The sequence below is a fragment of the Ursus arctos genome, unplaced genomic scaffold (genome assembly GCF_023065955.2).
Source record: "Ursus arctos isolate Adak ecotype North America unplaced genomic scaffold, UrsArc2.0 scaffold_4, whole genome shotgun sequence".
In the NCBI taxonomy this organism is placed as follows: Eukaryota; Metazoa; Chordata; class Mammalia; order Carnivora; family Ursidae; genus Ursus; species Ursus arctos.
In genome coordinates this window covers 93,125,754-93,147,072 of record NW_026623056.1, presented here as the reverse complement: position 1 = coordinate 93,147,072, position 21,319 = coordinate 93,125,754, and the positions used below count along the sequence as shown (strand labels likewise).

At 50.3% G+C, this 21,319-nt stretch overlaps 2 protein-coding genes across 4 annotated transcripts; one reads left to right on the top strand and one right to left on the bottom strand.

Annotated features, from left to right (window-relative positions):
• Positions 1-5,900: 5,900 nt before the first annotated feature.
• Positions 5,901-19,648, bottom strand: LOC113255650 (keratin-associated protein 10-12-like). 3 transcript variants are annotated; one of them, XM_057306617.1, is made up of 4 exons: positions 19,393-19,648; positions 7,056-7,175; positions 6,895-6,974; positions 5,901-6,630 (listed from the first exon to the last, which is right to left on the bottom strand). In XM_057306617.1, the coding sequence occupies exons 1-4, from the start codon at positions 19,646-19,648 to the stop codon at positions 6,307-6,309; spliced, it is 780 nt and encodes a 259-aa protein (XP_057162600.1). In that variant the 3' UTR covers positions 5,901-6,306. The 3 variants fall into 3 exon arrangements, with proteins under 3 accessions (XP_057162600.1, XP_057162599.1, XP_044240310.3); XM_057306616.1 differs by lacking the exon at positions 19,393-19,648 and having other exon boundaries at positions 5,901-6,740; positions 6,813-7,408; XM_044384375.3 differs by lacking the exon at positions 19,393-19,648 and having other exon boundaries at positions 5,901-7,408.
• On the top strand, positions 12,401-13,135 carry LOC113255657 (keratin-associated protein 10-8-like). Its single transcript, XM_026499324.3, has one exon. The coding sequence runs from the start codon at positions 12,401-12,403 to the stop codon at positions 13,133-13,135; it is 735 nt and encodes a 244-aa protein (XP_026355109.1).
• Positions 19,649-21,319: the final 1,671 nt, after the last annotated feature.

Genomic DNA, 21,319 nt, shown 5'->3' with positions numbered 1-21,319 from the left:
GAATAGACATTTGGACTGGTCTTCTGAATGAGGGGGCCATGGCACTGGGACTGAGGTGAGCATGACTGGGAATGGTGGTTCTTCTGGAGCACAGGGGATGTGGGGCTTGGTGTAAGCTAGTTAGGTAGCCAGTGTCATCACTGGGCTGGTTTTTGTAGGTGGCCCGGTGCTTATGCTGAAGGATATGGGAGGAAAATGGCACCTGCCAGTTCCTGTGTTCACGGAGGGGTCTCTCCATTAAATGTGCTTCTAGTTGAGCAAATAACATTCCCACTGTGTACCTCAGGTGTTTTTCAGATCACTTTTTCCCTGCTGTATGTCTGAGGGTTGTTTGCCCTGCGTTTTCTCCAAGAGCAGCCCCAATGTCCTTCAGGCTCTCCCAGAGCCAAGCACACTGACCTTTAAAACTCCAGGCTCTAAGCCCTGCTGGTTGTAGGAGCTCATGAAATTTGGGCCCTCTTGCTTTCCATGCCAATTGCTACGGGGATTCGTTTTCCCTGTGTGCTCCCCTGTGTGCTAGTGTGTCTGTTGCCCCTCTGCATGACCACAGCTCCCTCGCCACTGCAGTGGCTGTGACCCGTTTCTCTCCCGAGCCACATCTCCGTACTTCCTACCTTCTTCTATGTGGCTTCTTCTCTCCCGCTAGTTGTGCAGTTTGTTCTGCCAGTCTTCATTCAGATCAACTTCTGGGGTGTTTAGGAGGAATTATCTAATTGTATTTGTGGGGTGAGGTGAGCCTAGGGCCCCCTACTCCGCTGCCATCTTCCCCACCCCCCCCCTTGAGTTTTCAGTTTTAGTTATGATGTGGTTTTCTGTTGTGGAGGAAAGCACTTTCTCTTGTTTCCCTCCAAACCCCATGAAAAGTTCCTCTTTCCAGCCTCAGAAGGCAGTAATGCCCCAGCATTTGGTTAAATCATTGTCAAACTTGTATCGTTTTAACCAGGGCATGTTGTTCATAGCCAGGTCTGTGTAGTGGGGCCAGATTTAATTTCCTCAGTTGTACATGTTTTGTTTTTGCTTGTGTTTTTCCTTTTTTAGAGTCAACAATTGCTTCTTACGTTTATTTGCTTCTTGCTCTATGTACCTATCATTAAATCATCTCCAAATCCTCTGACTAATTTATCCCCAAGTTCCACTCAAGAGGGTTGAACATATCAGGCAATCTACCAGTTTCCTTTATTTTGTGGAAGTGTCTGTCCATGAGCTCCCTCTATTTGTGGGCTGATGTCTGCCGTCTCTTCCGGTGGCTGCACAGGGGCATAGGTGTCATCCAGGGATCTCCTGTCACCATTGTCTTTGGGTTTTTCTCCATCTCTCTCATACCATGGGCCTCTTATTTCCTGAATGCAGTGTCCTTTCCTTTCTGGGTTTATGCCTTTATTTGGGTGGAGCACACCCTTTGGTAGCTTTCTGAAAATGGCTGCATGGGAGAGAAATTTTTGAGCTTAGCATAACTAAAAATGACTTTATCCTGCCCTTATTCTTGATTGATAATGTAGCTGGGTGTAATCTTCTGGATTGGAAGAGTTATCCCTTAGACTATTTTGTTGAAGACATAGAATGTTTCCAGAATTTCAAATGTTCCCTTGTGCTGTTTCTCAGTTAACCCACCTTCCCCAAGGAGTCGCTATTCCACCTTCTTTCCCTGTGTTCTATCTACTCTTTAGTTTATGGCTCCTTTTGCTCAACAGAATGTCTGTGATAAGCACACATGTGGCTGCAGATTCAGTAGTTCATTCTTTTTTTTTTTCTGTGCTACAGTTGCTACATTAAAACTTGCTATGCATTATCGATTCAGTCTCTTTCCCAAGAATGGAGATTTAGATTATGTCCAGATCTTGGCTAATATTAATGATGCTGCTATAAAAATTCCTGTGGATTTTGTTTTTGGTGGACATATTTGCCAATCTTCAGTGTGCACCCACGAGTGGAATTTCTGGGTCGAATGGTAGGCACATGTGCAGTTTAGCTTATATTTTGTCCAATGGCTTTCTAAAGACATTTACATTCCCACTGGCCAATCTTATGACTTGTAGTTACTATCTATCCTTTATGAAATGAGGTATTATCAGTCTTTTAAAATTTTACCCATGTCGGAAAGGGTGTAGCGACACCACATCGCTGCATTCATTTGCAGCAAAGCTGCTCCTTGAACGTTTGGAAATCTTTTCTGCCGAGGTGTATGTTCAAGTTATTTGCTTGTTTTTTTTTTTTAAAAGTAGGATTATTTGTATTTCTCATTGGCTTATAGGAATTTATTATATATTCCAAATATGAGTTAACTGTTGTATATATACAGTGGTATGTGATAAATGTTATGACTGGCTCTCTAGAAAACAACAACAAAAAAAGCCCTGTTCCCATGGTATAAATACACCACAGTTCTCATTGTGATGTTTTGAACACAGGCCTGGGAAGAACTGATACAAGTTCTTCCAGCACTCCATTGGGTATGAGCATTACACACGACTCTTCCAAGCCAGGAACTTGTTTTTCTCATTCTATTGATGGTGTCCTTTTTAAAAAGTCAAGTTTACTGAAGTATGGTTTACATACTGTAATACGTACCCATCTAAAGCTTCTATTTGCTTAGCTTTGGGAAAATATGCACCTGTGTGACCACTGCCACAAGCAAGATATAGAACTTCTCCATCATCCTGAAAATTTCCCATGTGTTCTTCATCCCACCCCATTGGACCCTGGCCCCAGTAAATACAGAACTCCTTCTCATCTAGGAGTTCTCTACGGTCTCATGTAAATTAATTATATAGTATGAACTCTTAGGGTTTGACTTCTTCCCCAAGTGTATGGAGGTATTCAGATGTGGATACGGTTGCCTTCTTTCTCTGCTGAGTAGTATTCCCTGTGCAGATATAACACAACTTGTTTATCTGCTCAGCTGTCGATGCACATACGGCTGGTACGAACATTCGTGAACAATTCTTTGTGTGGAGTTGTGTGGCCACTTCTCTTGGGTAAACAGCCAGGAGTGGCATGTCTGGGCCACATGATTGGTGTATGATTGAGAGACTGCGAAACCGGTTCCAAAGTGACCATACCCATATACATTCCCTCCAGCAAATGTTTATGTTCCAGTTTCTCCACATCCTCGCTGACACTCAGGGTAGTAGACTTGTTAACTTGAGGTGTCCTAATGGATGTGTTGTGGTGTTCATGGTGTCCTTTGAGGAATAGAAGTTCCTAAGTTTAATGAAGTCCAGTGTAATGACTCTTTCTTTCTTTTTTAATATTTATTTTATTTTAGAGAGAGAGAGGGAGAGTGCATGAGTGGGGGGAGGGATAGAGAGCTAGAACCTTCAAGCAGACTCCCCACTGAGCAAGGAGCCCAGCACGGGACTCGATCCCATGACCCATGAGATCACAACCCGAGATGAAACCAAGAGTTGGACACTGAACCGACTGAGGTGCCCAGGCACCCCTGACTCTTTCCTTTTATGGTTCGTGTTTTTGACGTCTTTGCCGACCACACATTGTGAAGATATTCTCCTGTGTATCCTTTTGGACCTCCACTATTTTACCTTCTGCAGTAAGCTCTGATGCTCTTACCCTCCCCCCATTAATTTCGTGCATGATGTGAGGAAGAAGGCAAAGTTTGTTTTCCCCATACAGACGCCCAGTCGGCTGGTCTCGTCACTGCCCCCACTAAACCGCAGCAACACCCTGACTGGGAATCAAGTGGCCCTGAGGGTGAGGGTCGTACTGGACCCCTGGGGGCCCCTTGTCCTGCGCATCTGCTCTTGCGTAAGCTCTGGAGCTCGTACTTTGTGTCACCTGACCTTCCAAGCTCTCCTGTGCCGCTGGCCTCTTCAGGTGCTGCACCTTTCCTTGCACTGATTTCAGTGACATTTTCCTAGGAAATTACCCCCTTAGTCCAAGAAATTTGATTGTGTTGATTTAAAGATGTGTATTTCTTTCCATAATTTAAGATGTTCTCCATCTTCAGTCATGTGTCTGGTTTTATATTTAGTATCCATTATGTCTTTTTATTGTTTTCCAGCATTTTTATTCTTTCACAGACTCTTAAAAATAAATGCTTGGTTTCCTTGATTATATCTACTATTGCTTTTTATGTTTTTAATTCATTAATTTTATTAATCGATTTATTTCCTTTGGAAGTTTTTTTTAACTTTCTGAATTAAAATCTCATTTATTTTCAATTTTGCTTATTTTCTACAGTATGTCCTTAAGGATTTGGTTACCCTCTGAGTCCTGCTTCACCCAAGCCCCCATGCTCTGAGGAGCAGTACTTGTACTGGCTTTGTTTATTTCCTTTGCTTATTATACAATTTGTAATTGTGTTTCCGTTCGCTCCCCGGTTTGAGAGAGCAACTTTAAATTTTCTGAATGACTTTCTTTTTATTGTTTTAATTTCAACTTACTGAATCTGGCTCAGGAATTGGTCTATAGAATGTTTTACCTTTCTACATAGTATTTTTATTATAAAATATTTCAGAAAGCATAGAAAATAATAGAATTAACGTTCGTGTATCTATGAGTTAACAGAAACCTTAATATTTTGCCATATTTATAGAATATTCCAGATGCTGTTGACAGCCCCATGTGCCCCCTGCCCCCTCCGTTTGGGGTAGCCCCATTCCCACACACCCTCTTCTAGTTTTCATAGAGAAGTTTATAGCCACGAAGACAAAGTATTGCTTTGTGGTTTTAGCCTTTCAGTGGGTGCCATTCCGCACGTGTCAATCTGCAGTGGGACTTTTCTTTTTACTCAGTGTTATGTTCAGCCATGAAACAGATGTTTCAGTCACGTGGACTCTACCCCATGCTCTTCCTGAGTGTGTATGTACGTGGTCCGGTTGTCCATTCTCCTACTGAAGGGTGTTTCGTGGTGTTCAACATTTGGGCTTCAAACTCCATGGGGAAAGAGTCCACATGTTTTTGACGTCTTTCTTGTGCACACATGTGACGTCTTCTCCAGGAGAGCCGTCCTGGGTGTGGAATGTGCAAGGTTCAGCTCTTCCAGATGTTACTAACTTGCTCTGAAACATGAGGGCTCCCACGTGCAGCACAGAGCGGACCTTGTTTCTATCTTCCCGGCCATGCTTGCTGTCGTCAGATGCGAACATTTCTGCCAGGCTGATGGGCGTGGGGGTCCCCAGGATTAGGTGGTTTGCTAGGGGACCTCCCAGGACTCAGCACACAGAGCAAAATCAGCCCAGGGCAAGGTGCGTGGGGAGAAGCTGGGGGACATGGGGCGTGCATTTCCAGAGCCCTGGCCGGTGGGGTCAGATGGGACATGCCCAGCTCCCCAGCCAGGAGCAGTGACAACATGTAGGATGTGTCACCCCCAGGGAGCTCGTCAGAGGTCAGCACGCAAGGTTTTTATCAGGGCCGTGTCACGTGGGCACCCACTGCCTGGTGTGCACCAAAATTCCAGACCCCCAGGAAGATGGGGTGTTCGGCACAAGCCATAGTGTTTGTACAGTTTATGCCCAGTGAGGCCCTCCTAGCACATGGGTGCAAACCCTTCCCAAATCCACACTCCCAGACACCACCCGAGGGCCCACCTTGTGACCAGGCTAAGGACAGCTGCTCCAGGCCTGCAGTGCTGGCTCTTACCGGCACGGGCCTGTGGAGTCCGTCCTTCTGGAGTGCGGGGGCTGGAGAGAGTCTGGGCTCAGGGAGGTCACCCCTGAAAGGTGGCTTTTCCCCAGGCACTGCCATCAGACTACTGAGCCTTACGACCTTGAATGTGGGTCCCTGTGCTGGACAAACATGTCACCGGAGGCACCTCCTGGGCTCTACTGATGGGCAGGAACATGACGGCCATGGGACAAGCACAGGCCACCTTACATGGGGGTGTCAGGTAGGGGTCTTTGTTGGAAACCACAGACGTGAATTCTGGTTAAACTGATCAAAGTAGGAATTTATTGGAGGGTTTGACAGCTCACAGAATGAGGGGCGATGACGAAATCAGGAAGCAGTGCAGGAGCCAGGCCCACACCGGGCCGGTGGCGATGCTGAGACACAACTCAAGAGAGGATACCTGACCTCTCCCTTCACTGCAAGTAAGGTCCAGAGGCTTGGGGGAGCCCAGCTGGCCTTGTGGGGTCACTGCCAACCCAGGTGTAGGAGGCAGGGCATGTCAACTTGGGAAAAGTTAGTACTTGAGGAAAGTCAGTGGGAAAAATGCACAGTGGGGAACGGGAGACCAGTGTCCACCACAGGGGCCAGGGAAGGGGGATAGACACTTGTCTTGGTGCTTAGTAAAGAATCCAGGCTGTGCAGATGTGCTTTTGAGCTTTGGGGTGACCTTAAGAAGATCACTCAGCAGCAGGACTTCTGGGCCAAGGCGGGGATGCAGCAGGCCTGGCGGGAGCACACGGGGCGGCAGAGCAGGGACACGCAGGAGGCCCGGCGGCAGCAGCTGGGCTGGCAGGAGGAGGTGGGGGCACAGCAGGAGGCGGCGGGCACGCAGCAGGCGGGTCCGCACATGGGGCGGCAGAGCAGGGACACGCAGGAGGAGGGTCTGCAGCAGGACGAGGAGCAGGGGCTGGGCTGGCAGCAGGAGGGGGCAGAGCAGGGGGAGGCCCCTGAGCAGACAGGGGTGCAGCAGACGGGCTTGCAGCAGACAGGGGTGCAGCACACGGGCTTGCAGCAGACAGGGGTGCAGCACACGGGCTTGCAGCAGACAGACACACAGCAGTCTTCCTGGCAGGGGGAGGAGCTGCAGCAGGAGGGCTGGCAGGAGCTGGTGCAGGCTGACTGGCAGGGGCTGGACACGCAGCTTGCAGGGGTGCAGATGAGGGTCAGGCAGGAGCTGGGGGCGCAGCAGGGGGGCTGGCAGCATGAGGAGGATGAGCAGGGAGAGGACTCGCAACAGATAGGGGTGCAGCACACGGGCTTGCAGCAGACAGACACACAGCAGTCTTCCTGGCAGGGGGAGGAGCTGCAGCAGGAGGGCTGGCAGCTAGACTGCTGGCAGCACGAGGAGGCTGAGCAGGGGGAGGTCTCGCAGCAGACAGGGGTGCAGCAGATGGGCTTGCAGCAGACAGGGGTGCAGCAGATGGGCTTGCAGCAGACAGGGGTGCAGCAGACGGGCTTGCAGCAGACAGGGGTGCAGCACACGGGCTTGCAGCAGTCTTCCTGGCAGGGGGAGGAGCTGCAGCAGGAGGGCTGGCAGGAGCTGGTGCAGGCTGATTGGCAGGGGCTGGACACACAGCTCGCAGGGGTGCAGAGGAGGGTCAGGCAGGAGCTGGGGGCGCAGCAGGTGGGGGCGCAGCAGGGGGGCTCGCAGCAGCTCTCTGGGCAGTCGTCCACCTGCCAGGAGGAGTCCGGGCAGGAGTCACAGGAGCCGGGCAGGCAGATGTGGCTGCCGTAGCTCAGGTTGCTGGAGCAGACGGACAGGGTGGACGCAGCCATGGCGGGGGTGGCGGGGCTGGAGGAGGTGTGAGTGTGAGTGTGTGAGTGTGACTGTGTGTGAGGTGCTCAGGGTGTCCTGCTGGCTTTTATACCCTCCCAGGTGTGTGTGCTGTCCCAGCCGCAGGCCCCACTCTCCTCCCTTCCTTGTTGGTGTTTGGAGCCCAGGGGACTCTCATTAGTGCCAGCTGTGTGTTTGGTTCTATGAGGTGTTTGCTTAGCTATAAAACTCCTAGTATATTTTGGGGTCTGTTGACTCACTGTAAGCTACCTTTGGTCCAGAACATACAGTGTGAGTCTGCAAATAGCATGTCCTGGGGCTGGGTTGGCTGTGTAAGAAATCCATCTATTGGAATCCTAACTGCCCTTTTGTGGACACATGGGTAGGTCTTATGCACACCGGGGGCCTCTGCTTGTCAGGGCGGTGCAGTGGCCAGAGTCCGAGAGGGTGTGGAGCCAGACATGTTCTGGTTGTGACTCCCTGGTCCTCTCTCCGATGTGGGAGTACCCCTGAGGGCACGTGCAGGTGGCCAGCAGGTGAAGGTGGGACAATCAGGTGGCTACACATTCCATGTCCTTGCGTGACCATGGAAGCCACTTCTGCCTGACCACTCACCGAGCTCATGGATTCTGCTTCTGTCCACAGCCATTTTACACCCCAAACCCTGCAAACCTTGAGTGCAAATGGGAGCGCCCTATTTTCTCCCCTGCAGGAAGTGCAGCTCCCACAAAGCCTCCATAGGAAAAACAATGGTTGCTTTTGTGTTTCCTGTTGATTTTCTTGATTGTTAATTGAAAAATTCCTTGGGTCATCCCAGCCAGAAACCTGAAAGTCATCCAAACGCCTTCCTCTCTTCTGCAAATAATATCCAAGTGGCCAACAAGTGGTTTTGGTTCCCTCTGCTACATAAATTTCCATCCTCTCTGGTCCTTTTACCTTCCAAGCATGAATTTATTCACTGTGGAGCCAACCCCCCACGTGCTGGAAACAGTGGCGAGCTCGAGAATGCACAGGTGCACAGGTCACAGCCCTGTGGAGGCCTGCTGGCCGGGGAGGTGGGCGCTTGGCGCCCTGTGACAGCCGTGAAGAATGGGGTCGGCAGCACCGGGCCCAGGGGAGTGGCACCACACCCCAGTGGGAGGGCTCTGGGGGCACGCAGGCAGCAGGTGCTGCCCCTGGGGCCTCTGTGGGCTCCAATTCTCACCCTTCCTGGCCATTGTGTTTCCAGCAGTGGTTCTCACACCAGGCCTCTCAACTACGAGGACGTGCGTGCTGGGGGAGAGAGGGGTTCTAGGAATTCAACTAAACTGTGGGCTGAGTTGTCTTTCTTTATGTCTTGAGTTATAAAACTGGTGTGGGTCTGAGCCTGGCCCCCTGCGCTCAGTCTGGCCCTTCCAGAAACACAGGAACTGGAAGCTGGAAGCTGGAAGTGCTTGGCAGGGGTGGGCAGAGGGCGATGTTCGCCCTCTATGACGCGGCCACCTCTGCCAGACGTAAGTATGCCGGCTGAGGACGGCTCGAAAAGCTGGATAAAATACAAAAACGTCCGTGCAAAGCTTTTGAAGTCTGCTGCTGAGACTGAGTGCTGAGGGCCAACATGTGGAGACGGGGGCCGTTCAGAGAGGCGAGCTGACACTTCTGCATGGCTTCCCCTGAAGTGCAGCCTATGAATCTTGGTGTGGGCTGTGAGGGCAAGTAACCAGCATGTCGAGAGGCCGGCAGAGCTTTGGGACACCGATGGGAGGGTGGAGAACTCCATGGGGTCTGCGACTGCAGAAGCAGCCCGGACCCGAGGGGACAAGACCCCAGGGAGACGGCAGGCACCGAGAGGAGCTCGAGAGCTGCAGGTTGAATCTCAAGGCATTTGCCAAATGTTCATGCTGTTCAGGCAAGATACTAAGAAAGCCAGCAGGGAACCATTAAAACCCAAGCAGAGCTTCTGCAACCACATTGCCAAGGAGACTCATAACCCTGACGACTGGCCAAGGAGGAGTGGCTGTCAGGTGGGACCCCTGGACAGCTCAGCCCCAGGAGTGGGGACACAAGCTGTGGGGCAGCCTCACATCAGGACGAGTCTTCTGCCCCACTCAGGCTGCCAGCCAGAATGACCTCTTCGGAAGAAGAGAAACTCATCCAGAACTGCTAGAATTTTTCATAGACGATGTCAAACATTCAGTCAAGAATTACAGTCATGCCAAGAGACAAACAGATGATAGAAACAAGCCTGAGATGACAGTGTTGGAGTTAATCAGACACAGACTTTCAAGATAATTGTGAAAGTGTTCAGGGAAATAGGTGTAAAGAGGGAGATCTTTATTGTAAAGCTGAAACATAGACGAAGAAACAAGTAGAAATTCTAGACTGAAGAGAACACAGGACTCACATTTATGAACTGATGGATGGGTGCCATAGTAGTGTGGGTGGTGGACAGGGATCGGACAGCGAGAATGGCACACTGGGACGGCATCTTTAAGGGCCAAAACCAAAATGACTGCAGAACTGGGCTAGAGTTCCCCAAGAATGCCGTTCGGAGGTGAAGGTGCCACAAATCATTGCCCAAACAGCAAACACGGAGCAGATTCCATGTCAGAAGACGCACTTTGAAGTCACTGTCACGGGAAGCTCTCAGGTAGGATGGCCGGAGGGCAGAAGTGCAAGAAAATGGAGGAGAACATGAAAGGATAAACGACGGGACATATAGAGTGGAAACTGGCCCACATTTCCATTCGTAATTTATAACATGTAGTATATTTACGATTTCCCGTGGGCTCTATGCTGTAGTAGAGATGAACGGTGCGGCACGAGCAGGGTGAGGGGCTGAGGTGTGCTGGGTCTCAGGGTTGTTCTGGAAGTGGCCCCTGCGCCCGTGTCCGTCGGACTTGACCATCCCAGGAAGGTGCACTGTAGCCTCTGGGCTGACCTCTGAGACAGTCCCGAAACCACGGACAACGGGTAATGAATGGGGGAGTAGAGATAAATAACAAAAATACCCCAAGACAGCCAGGAAATAATGTGTAAAAGAAACATATAACATTTTAGGCAAACAGAAAACATACAATCAGTTCGCAGATATAAACCTAATTATCAATAATTAAATCAAATGTAAAGTATTAAATATTTCAATTTATAAATAAAGATTGTGAGTCCGCACAAGAATGGACACCCCGCAGGCTAGTTCTAAGAACTAGACCCTAAATATAAGGCCGCGGGAGGTTTGGGAGTACAGAGAGGCAAGACACAGACAAATACACAGGACAATGTGGGGTTCTGTGCAGCTGCAAACAAGAAAGAGAAATCTTTATGTATTTGAAGGAAAGAGCTCCATGTTATATTAAGTTACAAAAAAACAGAGTGGGTAGAATATGATACAATTTGTATTTTAAACATGTAGAGAGAAGAGATGATAAAGTCAATCTTCATTATTCATGAATTACTCACTAAAATTTATTTGTAACCCTAATCAACACTCACAACGTGTGCTCGGTCATTCGCGGACACGCGGGAGCGCTCCAGATCCGTTCCCCGCTGGGGTGGGACGAGGCTCTGCCGCCTGCGTCAGCCCCCAGCCCAAAAGCCCGTCCTACCACCAGCTCCTTCGTGCCGGGTTCTGTGCTTTACACCCTGATTTTGGGGCGAACGGGCCCCAGGCGTACCGCCGCAGGTAGGGTTCTGGGCACAAGAGGGCTCATGTGCCCTGGGGAGCAAACCCGCGTCGCATAAGCCTTGCTCAGGCGTGAGTTAAGGTGCCGGTGGCCGTGAGTCCGCTTTTAAATAAGATGTATGTCAAGTATTTATTAAATAGGTCGCTTTAAACAGAAACATCAAACGAGCCGTGTATTGAGGGTTGCTGAAAATCTGACCAGAGCTTGCAGGGACCCAACCCCGTATTCCCCGGGAGTGATGGTTCAGCGTTGCCAGCATTTGCTAATTCAGTGTTTTCGGTGACTTTCTAGATCCTAGGGACTGTGACTAACGAGAACGCATGTGTGCCTGTGTGTGAGCAGAGAGAGACTAAAAGAGAGACACAGAGACACGTGCAGAGACGGGGGCATGTAGCTGCTTCCTGAGAGGAGGGTGGGGTGCTGGTAGGCAGAGCTGAGGGACACTCGCTCTCCACGGCCACATTGCCTATCTTTCTGTTGTGTTCTGTGTCCGTGTTCTCCTTAGAGACACGGCGGGTGGTCTGGTGTCGTGCGGGACACGCAGTGAGGGAGCCGGCCAGAAGAAAGGTTGGGTGGGGACGGATGGGGGCCGTCCAGACGGACGAGGCTGCCCCAGAGGGACACGAGGGCGGTGACTGCTGTCGATGTCCAGCCCAGGTGCTCAGGTGGCTCATGCGTAACCACAGCCCCAGGCAGTGTCCTTGTCCTGAGGGAGGGAGGCTTTGGATACAAAGCCCTGTGGTCTCCCCAGCACACAGACAGATGGAAAGTGGACCCAGGGACAGGACGCGCTTTGGTGATGAGAAATGCTTCAGAGCTCAGGCCAAGAGGTCCAGCCCAGCAGGTGGCCCTGGGAAGGCGCTGACCACCCCTGGCCTCTGGGTTCCTCCTTCACAGGGGGCCCCAGTCCTGCATCCCCAGGGGAAGAGGTGTTTGAACCACAAGAAACTCTTCCTAGTGCTGGCTGCTTGCCAAGTGAGCGACGGCCTGGGGCGGCCTGGCTGGTGGCTGGATGGTGACCCGCACACCCAGGATGCTCTCCACAACCTCACCCCACACCCGCCATCCACTGCTCTGAGAAGCAGGGCTGCGACCTGCCCATCCCACTCCTGTTCCCCTGGAACACAGTGGGACCGCTCCGAAGCCCGATGCTCCAGGAGGTTTCTGAGCTGGATAGCATCCAGGCATATAAGCATCTCTAATGGGATGGGAGCCGGAACTAGAGGCTTGCGGGGGCCTGGGACACAAGATCCAGGAGGATATAAAAACTGTCAGCCTCAGGCACCACACATACACACTCACACACACACTCACACCCTCCTCCAGCCCCACCCCCACCATGGCCGCGTCCACCCTGTCTGTCTGCTCCAGCGACCTGAGCTACGGCAGCCACATCTGCCTGCCCGGCTCCTGTGACTCCTGCCCTGCCTCCCCCTGGCAGGTGGACGACTGCCCAGAGAGCTGCTGCGAGCCCCCCTGCTGCGCCCCCACCTGCTGCGCCCCCAGCTCCTGTCTGACCCTCATCTGCACCCCTGTGAGCTGTGTGTCCAGCCCCTGCCAATCAGCCTGCACCAGCTCCTGCCAGCCCTCCTGCTGCAGCTCCTCCCCCTGCCAGGAAGACTGCTGTGTGTCTGTCTGCTGCAAGCCCGTGTGCTGCACCCCTGTCTGCTGCAAGCCCGTGTGCTGTAAGCCCATCTGCTGCAAGCCTGCCTGCTGCACCCCTGTCTGCTGCAAGCCCGTGTGCTTCACCCCTGTCTGCGGCAAGCCCATCTGCTGCAAGCCCGTCTGCTGCACCCCTGTCTGCTCGGGGGCCTCCCCCTGCTCTGCCCCCTCCTGCTGCCAGCCCAGCCCCTGCTGCTCATCCTGCTGCAGACCCTCCTCCTGCGTGTCCCTGCTCTGCTACCCCGTGTGCAGACCCGCCTGCTGCGTGCCCGCCTCCTCCTGCTGTGCCCCCGCCTCCTCCTGCCAGCCCAGCTGCTGCCGCCGGGGCTCCTGCGTGTCCCTGCTCTGCCGCCCTGTGTGCTCCCACCAGGCCTGCTGTGTCCCTGCCTCGGCCCAGAAGTCCTGCTGCTGACTGGGCACGTCTCTCCCCCCAGGGCCAGCTGGGTTCAGGACCCACCCAGTGACGGTGGTCCTCCCAGCGCCCCCTCAGTCCAGTACTGACCTGTGTTAGGTGGCTGCCCGCACCCAGGACGGTCCCCCATGTGTCCACTCTCCTGACCTGACCTTGACCTCCTGCATCCCCAGACCGCTGACCCCGCTGCTCCCCGGGGCTCCTTCTCCCAGGAGGCGCCTCTACCTGTTCTGGGTCCCTGTCCTTCCCTGTCTCTGCTCGGGTCCCTTGGCCTCACCATCTGACCTGTCAGCCCCTCCTCGGGCACCCCAATAAACTCACTTGTCCAACGGATCTGCTTCCTTTCATCTGACCCTCATGGGGGCGGGGGAACCCAGGGTTTTGAGCGGACATTGGTCTCCTCCAGCTGCAGACATTGCTGGGAATGAGGGACTGAGAAGTCGCGAAGGGCAGGGGCCTAACTCCTCTGGCCAGGGCCCCGGGGGTGGGGGGGCGGGGTCATGCTCTCTCCCAGGAAGGTCAGTGCTGCTGGGTGCTGCGTGCCCAGGGCTTCCCGAGGCTGGCTGCCTGCCCACGGGTCGTGGTCTGGGGGTTCTCAGCTCCTGGCCCATTTCAACCCACTGCCCTCACTGGACAAACGGACCGCAGAGAAGGTGGCCTGTGGGCTGCAGGCAGCACAGACCCTATGGGCCCGGGGTCCCCCTGGGGTCCTCCCGCGGGCTCTTCCCGGAAAGGTAGAGGGGAAAGGTGGTGTCATGGGGGAGGCAATGCTCCAAGCTCCTGAAGAAAACAACTAGGTCTGAAACAAAATATTAAGGGTGGGTAGAAGGACCCCCAGGATCCCGTCCTGGGCAGGACTCTGAGGGCCGTCATATGGTAGGTCTGGATTCCGCCCGGGGGCATGAGGGACATGGAGTCATGGTGCGGGACCTTCCCTGTGAACTGGGAAGCCCATCAGGCCTCGATTGCTGTGGACAGCGGCCTGCTCCGAAGTCAGGATGACAGTGGCCTCACGTAAGGACACTCGTGGACAAGAGCGGGGACATTCAACAAGGTCACCTGCCAGGGTTCCAAAACTGTTGCAACGGTGGCCCAGTGTCCCCATGATGTATCAGACAGAGGTCACCCTACCCTCCTGAGCCCTCCCCTCCCTGCCCGTGAGCTCCTCCCTCTCCCGCATCTGTGTCCATGGCCAGAACCCACAAAGGGAGCCCGTGCCACCCCCAGGCGCTCAGTCTCCTTCCCTGAAGCCCCCATCACCTCCCGCCCCACGCCACACTCCCCACCTGCTGCACGTTCCATGCCCAAACCCTTCTCCCCCGACCAGAACCCTTCAGCTGCAAATCAGCCTTGTCCAGGTACAATTTGCATATCATCAGACGTGCCTATTTCATTGTATAGTTCGATGAGTTTTGAGAAAGGTCTGCATCCTGCAGCCTCCACTGGGGTCGAGAGGTACCAGCTTTCCCTCCTGTGAAGCTTCCTCTGTGGCCCGAGCCTCCCCACCCGCCCGCCACCTGGGAGCAGATGCTCTGCTGCTGAAGCTGAGCTTTCCTCGGGCGTCCGAAGGGGGAAGGTGCCCAACAGACATGCTCCGCGTCTGGCTTCGTTCACTTGCCTCTTTCGTGGCATATATTCGTGGTTATTTCCTTTGTAATTGCCGATCGTGTTTTATTGAATCGCAGTTGTTTAATCACCTGTTGACGTCCCTGTGGGGTGTCTCCAGGTTTTCAGGGTTGTGAAGGCAGCCGCTGTAAGCACCTGTACCCCGCATGTCGTCCTTTCTCTTGGGTAGATACCTGGGGGTTGGCTTGCTGGGTCATGTGCCAGGTGCACCGTGCATGGCGGTTTTTGCCCTTCCTGCCGGCTGCTGTGTGTGGCTGGATCCGCTGGTGACCTGCCTGTTCCCCGCTGTCTGTCTTCCTGCAGCGTCTGCTCAAATCCTCTGCCTGTTGTTCCGCAATCAGATTGTTGGCTCTTAACTCACTGGGTGTCCTTCTCGTACTCCGGGGACCCTTTATCATATGTGTCCTGTGCAGATTTCCCCGCCTGCGCCCAGACTTTGCACTTTCTTCACAGTACTTTGGAGTAGCTGACATCTCTAGTTTTGATTCAATTCAATGAATTCCCTTTCTTCCGAGGTGCTAAGAAATCTTTGCCTAAACTCTGGGTCACGCCGGTTTTGTCCCATGTGTACTTCTAAATATTCCAGCTTTAACTGTTACGCTAAGTTCTGTGATCCCTTTCTAGTTAAGTTTTGAATAGGCTGTTGGCTGTTCCAGCGTCGTTTGTTGAGAACACTATCCTTTCTCCGTTGAATGATCTTTGCTGTGTACGTGCGGGTCTGTTTCTGGACCCGCTCTATGCCGTCTTCAGCACAGCGTTGTTCCGGTACCCATAACACACCGTCTCCATCAACGCAGCTGTAAATGAAGCCTGGGAATCCAGCAGCTAGCCATCCAATTCTGTTTTTCTTTTTCATAATTCGTTGTTCTAGATCATTTATATTTCTGTACCGATTTTAGAATATATTTTAGAGTCAGGTCATTGCTTTCTAAAGAACTTGCTGGAATTTTTATTAGAATTGCATTAAACTTGCAGGTAAATTTGGAAAGAATCGACATTTTAACAATATAGAGTTTCAATTCATAAACATAGTATCTATTTCTAGTGATTTAGGGTGACTTTTTTTCTGCAATATTTTATTATTTTTAGTACATAAACCTTGTATATATTAAGTTTCTCTATTATTTCGTTTTTCAATGTTTTAGTTAATGGTGTGTTTATTTCATTTCCAAGTACTCATTGCTACCACCTAGAAATTTAATCAGTTTTTGTGTATTGACCTTGTATCTTGTGACCTGGCTAACTGCACTTAGGAATTCTAATAGCGTTTTTATATATTCCTTAGGACTGGACGTGGCCTTTTCTTTGTCAGAGGGATCTTAACTATAATTCAATTACTTCAATTGACAGAGGGCTATTTTGGTTTTCTATTTCTTCTTGTATGAGTTTTTATCATATGTATCCTTCCAGTTATTTGTCCATTTCACTTAAGTTGTTGAATGTGTCAGCATCAAGAATTGCATTTTTCTTTTATTGTTCTTTTAGTGTCTTACGGTCTGGGGCAATCGCCTTTTCTTTATTCCTGATATTGTTTATTTATTTCATTTTCTTTTCTTTTTCTTGACTGGTCAAGGTAGAAATTTATTAATTTTGGTGATCTTTTAAAAAATTAGACTTGGTTTTATTAATTTTCTCGTTTGTCCATTTTCTATTTGGTAGATTTCTACACTTCTCAATTATTTCCTTCCCTCTACTTATTTTGGATTCTTTCTTTTTTTTAAGATTTTTTTATGGTAATATTTTTTTATTATATTCTGTTGGTCACCATACAGTACATCCCTGGTTTTTGATGTAAAGTTTGATGATTCATTAGTTGCATATAACACCCAGTGCACCATGCAATACGTGCCCTCCTTACTACCCATCACCAGTCTATCCCATTCCCCCAACCCCCCTCCCCTCTGCAGCCCTCAGTTTGTTTCTCAGAGTCCATAGTCTCTCATGCTTCATTCCCCCTTCTGATTACCCCCCCCTTTCTTGATCCCTTTCTTCCCCTACCGATCTTCCTACTTCTTATGTTCCATAGATGAGAGAAACCATATGATAGTTGTCTTTCTCTGCTTGACTTATTTAGCTTAGCATTATCTCCTCCAGTGCTGTCCACGTTGCAGCAAATGTTGAGAAATCGTTCTTTTTGATAGCTGAGTAATATTCCATTGTATATATGGACCACAACTTCTTAATCCAGTCATCTGTTGAAGGGCATCTCGGCTCCTTCCACAATTTAGCTAATGTGGACAATGCCGCTATGAACATTGGGGTGCATATGGCCCTTCTCTTCACTAAGTCTGTATCTTTGGGGTAAATACCCAGTAGTGCAATGGCTGGATCATAGGGTAGTTTAATTTTTAACTTTTTAAGGGATCTCCACACTGTTTTCCAGAGTGGCTGTACCAACTTGCATTCCCACCAACAATGTAGGAGGGATCCCCTTTCTCCACATCCTCTCCAACAATTGTTGTTTCTTGCCTTGTTGTTTTTTTAAGATTTTATTTATTTATTTGACAGAGAGAGACAGCCAGCGAGAGAGGGAACACAAGCAGGGGGAGTGGGAGAGGAAGAAGCAGTCTCCCAGTGGAGCAGGGAGCCCAATGTGGGGCCCGATCCCAGAACCCTGGGATCACGCCCTGAGCCGAAGGCAGATGCTTAACGACTGAGCCACCCAGGTGCCCCAACTTATTTTGGATTCTACTTGAGCTCCTTTTTGTAGCTTCTGAAGGTAGAAACTTAGATAATTGACGGATTCCTTCTTTTCTATATAAATTATTAAACTATACATTTCCCCCTATACACTGTGTTAGTTGCATTCTATAAAGTTTTTATTTTATTAAAAATATTTCCAGTTTTCCATTGTGATTCCTTCTTTGACTCATGGATTATTTTGAAGTGTGTTATTTACTATCCAAATATTTTTTGGTTTTCCAGATATCTTTCTAAGTTCATGATTTCTGATTTTGTCATGGTCAAACAACATTCTCAATCCTATCAAACATATTAAGACTGGCATTATGGCCCAGCATATGATTTATTTTGGTGAATGTTCTATGTGCACTTGAAAAAAATGTGAATTCAAGTTCACTGTTGTTGGATGGAATATTGTATACATGTCAATATGGTCAGGTTAGTGTATAGTGTTTCTCAAGTTTTCTGTATACTTCTCAATTTCATCAAATTTGGAAAACATTGAGTCATTATCTCTTTAAATATTTTTCTGTCTCCCCTGACTCCTGACCTTTTTCTCAGGGACTCCAGTTATATTTATGTTAGACCATTTAATATTTTCCTCAGATTACTGATGCTCTGTTAATTTAAATTTTTTTTCTTACTGTCTTTCAGTTTGGGAAATTTCTATGTTTATGTCTCATAGGTCTTTGATCATCATCAGTCTTTATTCTGCTTTTAAATTCATCCTTTAAATTTTTTATTGTTAATGTTATGTTTTTTTAGCTCTTGGAGTTCCATTTAGTTCTCTTTTGTATCTTACATTTCTTTCTTGTGTTCATGTCTTCCTTGAAATCCTTGAACATATTTATTGTTGTTTTAACTGCCTTGTCTACTAATTCCAGCAACTGTCATTTCTGAGTTTGTTTGTATAATCTGTTTTGCCTCTTGATTATGGGTTAGATTTTTTCTCTAAGGTGTTTAGTAATTTGGGGGCACCTGGGTGGCTCAGTCAGTTGAGCGTCCAAGTCCTGCTTTTGGCTCAGGTCATGATCTCAGGGTCGTGGGTTGGAGCCCTGTGTTGGCCTCCACACTTAGTGCGGAGTCTGCTTGAGAGTCTCTCTCTCCCTCCCCCTCTGCCCTGCCCCCGCTTGTATGCATGCATGTGCATGCTCTCTCTCAAATAAATAAATAAATAAATAAGTAAATAAAATCTTTAAAGATATGTCTAGTAATTTTTTATTGGATGCTGGGTTTCAGTAAAAGAATAGCGTGATATTGTTGGATGTTGTATGTTGTTTCCTTCTTTTAAAGAGCGCTGGGCTTTGTTCCATCTGGCGCTTACCACCTGCGGATGGGCTTGATCATGGTGATGCTTCTGTGCTTGTTTTCGTGTTTTCTTATTGCAGATTGAGAGAAGCCTTTACTCTCATGCAGGTTTAGCACGACTATTAACATGTGACTTCTGGGATGTGTATGTGTAGCACATTACACCTTCAGCTGTGCTCCTGACACCACACCGGGGGTGTCAGCAGGGCATGTGAGAAGATTTTAGACAAAACAGAAACGAAAATTGCTAATGTTAAAGTTAGGAGGGCATTTAGACATGCTGTGGAAACACATGGGTCTTGCAAATCCTAATCCTGATTGAAGGGTCATCATGAGGAGTGATGGGGCAAATCAAGGAAAAGAACTATCCCATGGAAGACAGTACAGGAGGGTGAAGGATGAGCCCAGGAAGGCCCAAGTGGCCAGAGGCCTGCAATACTTACCCCCAGCCTCTGCTGCCCAGCTAGGGCCTTGGGGAATCACAGGAAGCCACAAAGGGTCCTGCAGGATGGCAGTGCTGAGTACAGAGCGGGGGAAGTGGATGTGTGCTCAGGCTGGGAATAATGACAAGATACATGGAGCCAGGGCTCTGGTCGGTCTTGGGCGTTTATCGGTCAGTTTGCTTAAGTGCATCCAGAGACAGCAGGAGGGCTGGCAGGAGCTGGTGCAGGCTGATTGGCAGGGGCTGGACACACAGCTCGCAGGGGTGCAGAGGAGGGTCAGGCAGGAGCTGGGGGCACAGCAGGTGGGGGCGCAGCAGGGGGGCTCGCAGCAGCTCTCTGGACAGTTGTCCACCTGCCAGGAGGAGTTGGGGCAGGAGTCACAGGAGGCGGGCAGGCAGACACGGCTGCCGTAGCTCAGGTCACTGGAGCAGACGGACAAGATGGACGTGGCCATGGTGGGGGTGGGGGTGGCAGGGCTGGAGGAGGCTGTGAGTGTGTGTGTGTGTGTGTGAGTGTGTGCCAGGTGCCCTGACTTTCTCCTCATACCCTCCTGGCTTGTGCTATCCTAGCAGCTGTCTCCCCAGCCCTCCCCTCCTTGGTGCCGAGAGCTGGGTCCTGAAGAACCAGCCACAGGAGTTATTTCCAGGAGTCCTTGCTCTGTTGACAAAACTCTGGAAATTGGCCTGGGAGTCTCTACTTGTTTTTAGTCCTAGAAAGATAGCTTGGGGGTGGAGTGCAGTTTGTAGTTTTATTGGGGGTCGTTGGGGGCCCTGGTGGAACACCTGGGTGTTGGGGGCTGGGTCCCAGGCCTGGTCTGGCTGAGCACCGCCATGCGCCTCTGTGCTCGTTTCTGCATAACGATGATGAGTCATGATTTGTATGCAGCACCGTGTCAGCGTCCTGAGGCTACGGTAACAAACGCCGTAGAGCAGGCTTCAACAACAGAGGTCCATTCTCTCCCAGTTTGGAGGCTGGATGTCTGAGGTCAAGGATTGGCAGGGTTGGTTCCTGCTGGGTCTGTGACAGAGAATCTGTGCCATGCTCTCTTAGCTTGGGGGATCTGCTGGCAATCTGAGGGTTCCTTGCCTTGTAAGAGCATCTCCCCTTCTCTGCCTGCATCCTCGCTCGGCATCCTCCCTGTGTGCCTGTCTGCATGCACATTTTCTCATTTTACAAGGATGCCAGTTGTATTGGGTTAGGACCCCTCTCCCCCAGTGACCTCATTGTATCTTGATCGCCTGTGAAGACCATCTTTCCAGAAAAGGTCACCTCTGCAGGTACTGGGAGTTAGGATTTCAGCATCCTCATGGGACATAATTCGACTCTTAGCAAGCACCTGGTCTGAAGCAGACACAAGGCCAGAATGTGGGATGGGAGGAAAGGTGGAGCAGGTCTCCTTTCCTGGGGACTGCAGTCCGCAGCAGGTGAAGGATGGGGCGCAGGGGGCACGTGGCATCACGGACCAGCTGCACCCGCACATCTTCTGCTTGTCCCGGCACGGGTGAGCTCATGGGACACTTTGTGCTTTCGTGTCATTTACAGAATAATTGTAACAAGAGTACAGAGTGTTTACACATGTCCTCACCCAGCTTCCTCTAGTAACATCTTACGTAGCCTCAGATCAGTGATAAATCTTAGAAATCAGCATGGGCACGTTACTGTTCACTAAAGGACACCCCCGTTTCCCACGAATGTCCCCTCTCTGGTCCAGGACCCCATGTACATTTGCAAGATCTCCCTAGTCTTCTCTAGTCTGAGGCAGTTTCTTGGTCTTTCCTTATCCTTTGTGTCTTGACACTTTTGAAGAGCCCTGGTCACATGTGTTGTAGAAATTTGGGGTTGTCTGAGGTTTCCTCACAACTGGACTGAGGTTATTATGTTTGGGGAAGAATCCCACAGAAGTAATGTGTCCAGTGAAGCGGGGATATATGATGTTGCTGTGTCTTGTCACTGGGGATATGGTTATTTTTTCCCCTTGTAATTAATAAATATTTGGGGTGAGGGAGATTCTATGAGACTTTACAAGCATCCTGTTTCTGCTGTTGTGTTTGTCCAATGGTTTTAGCGTCCCTCTGGGGGCCATATCTGCAGCAGGGTCGCTGTGGTGTTCTGATGGTGAATTTCC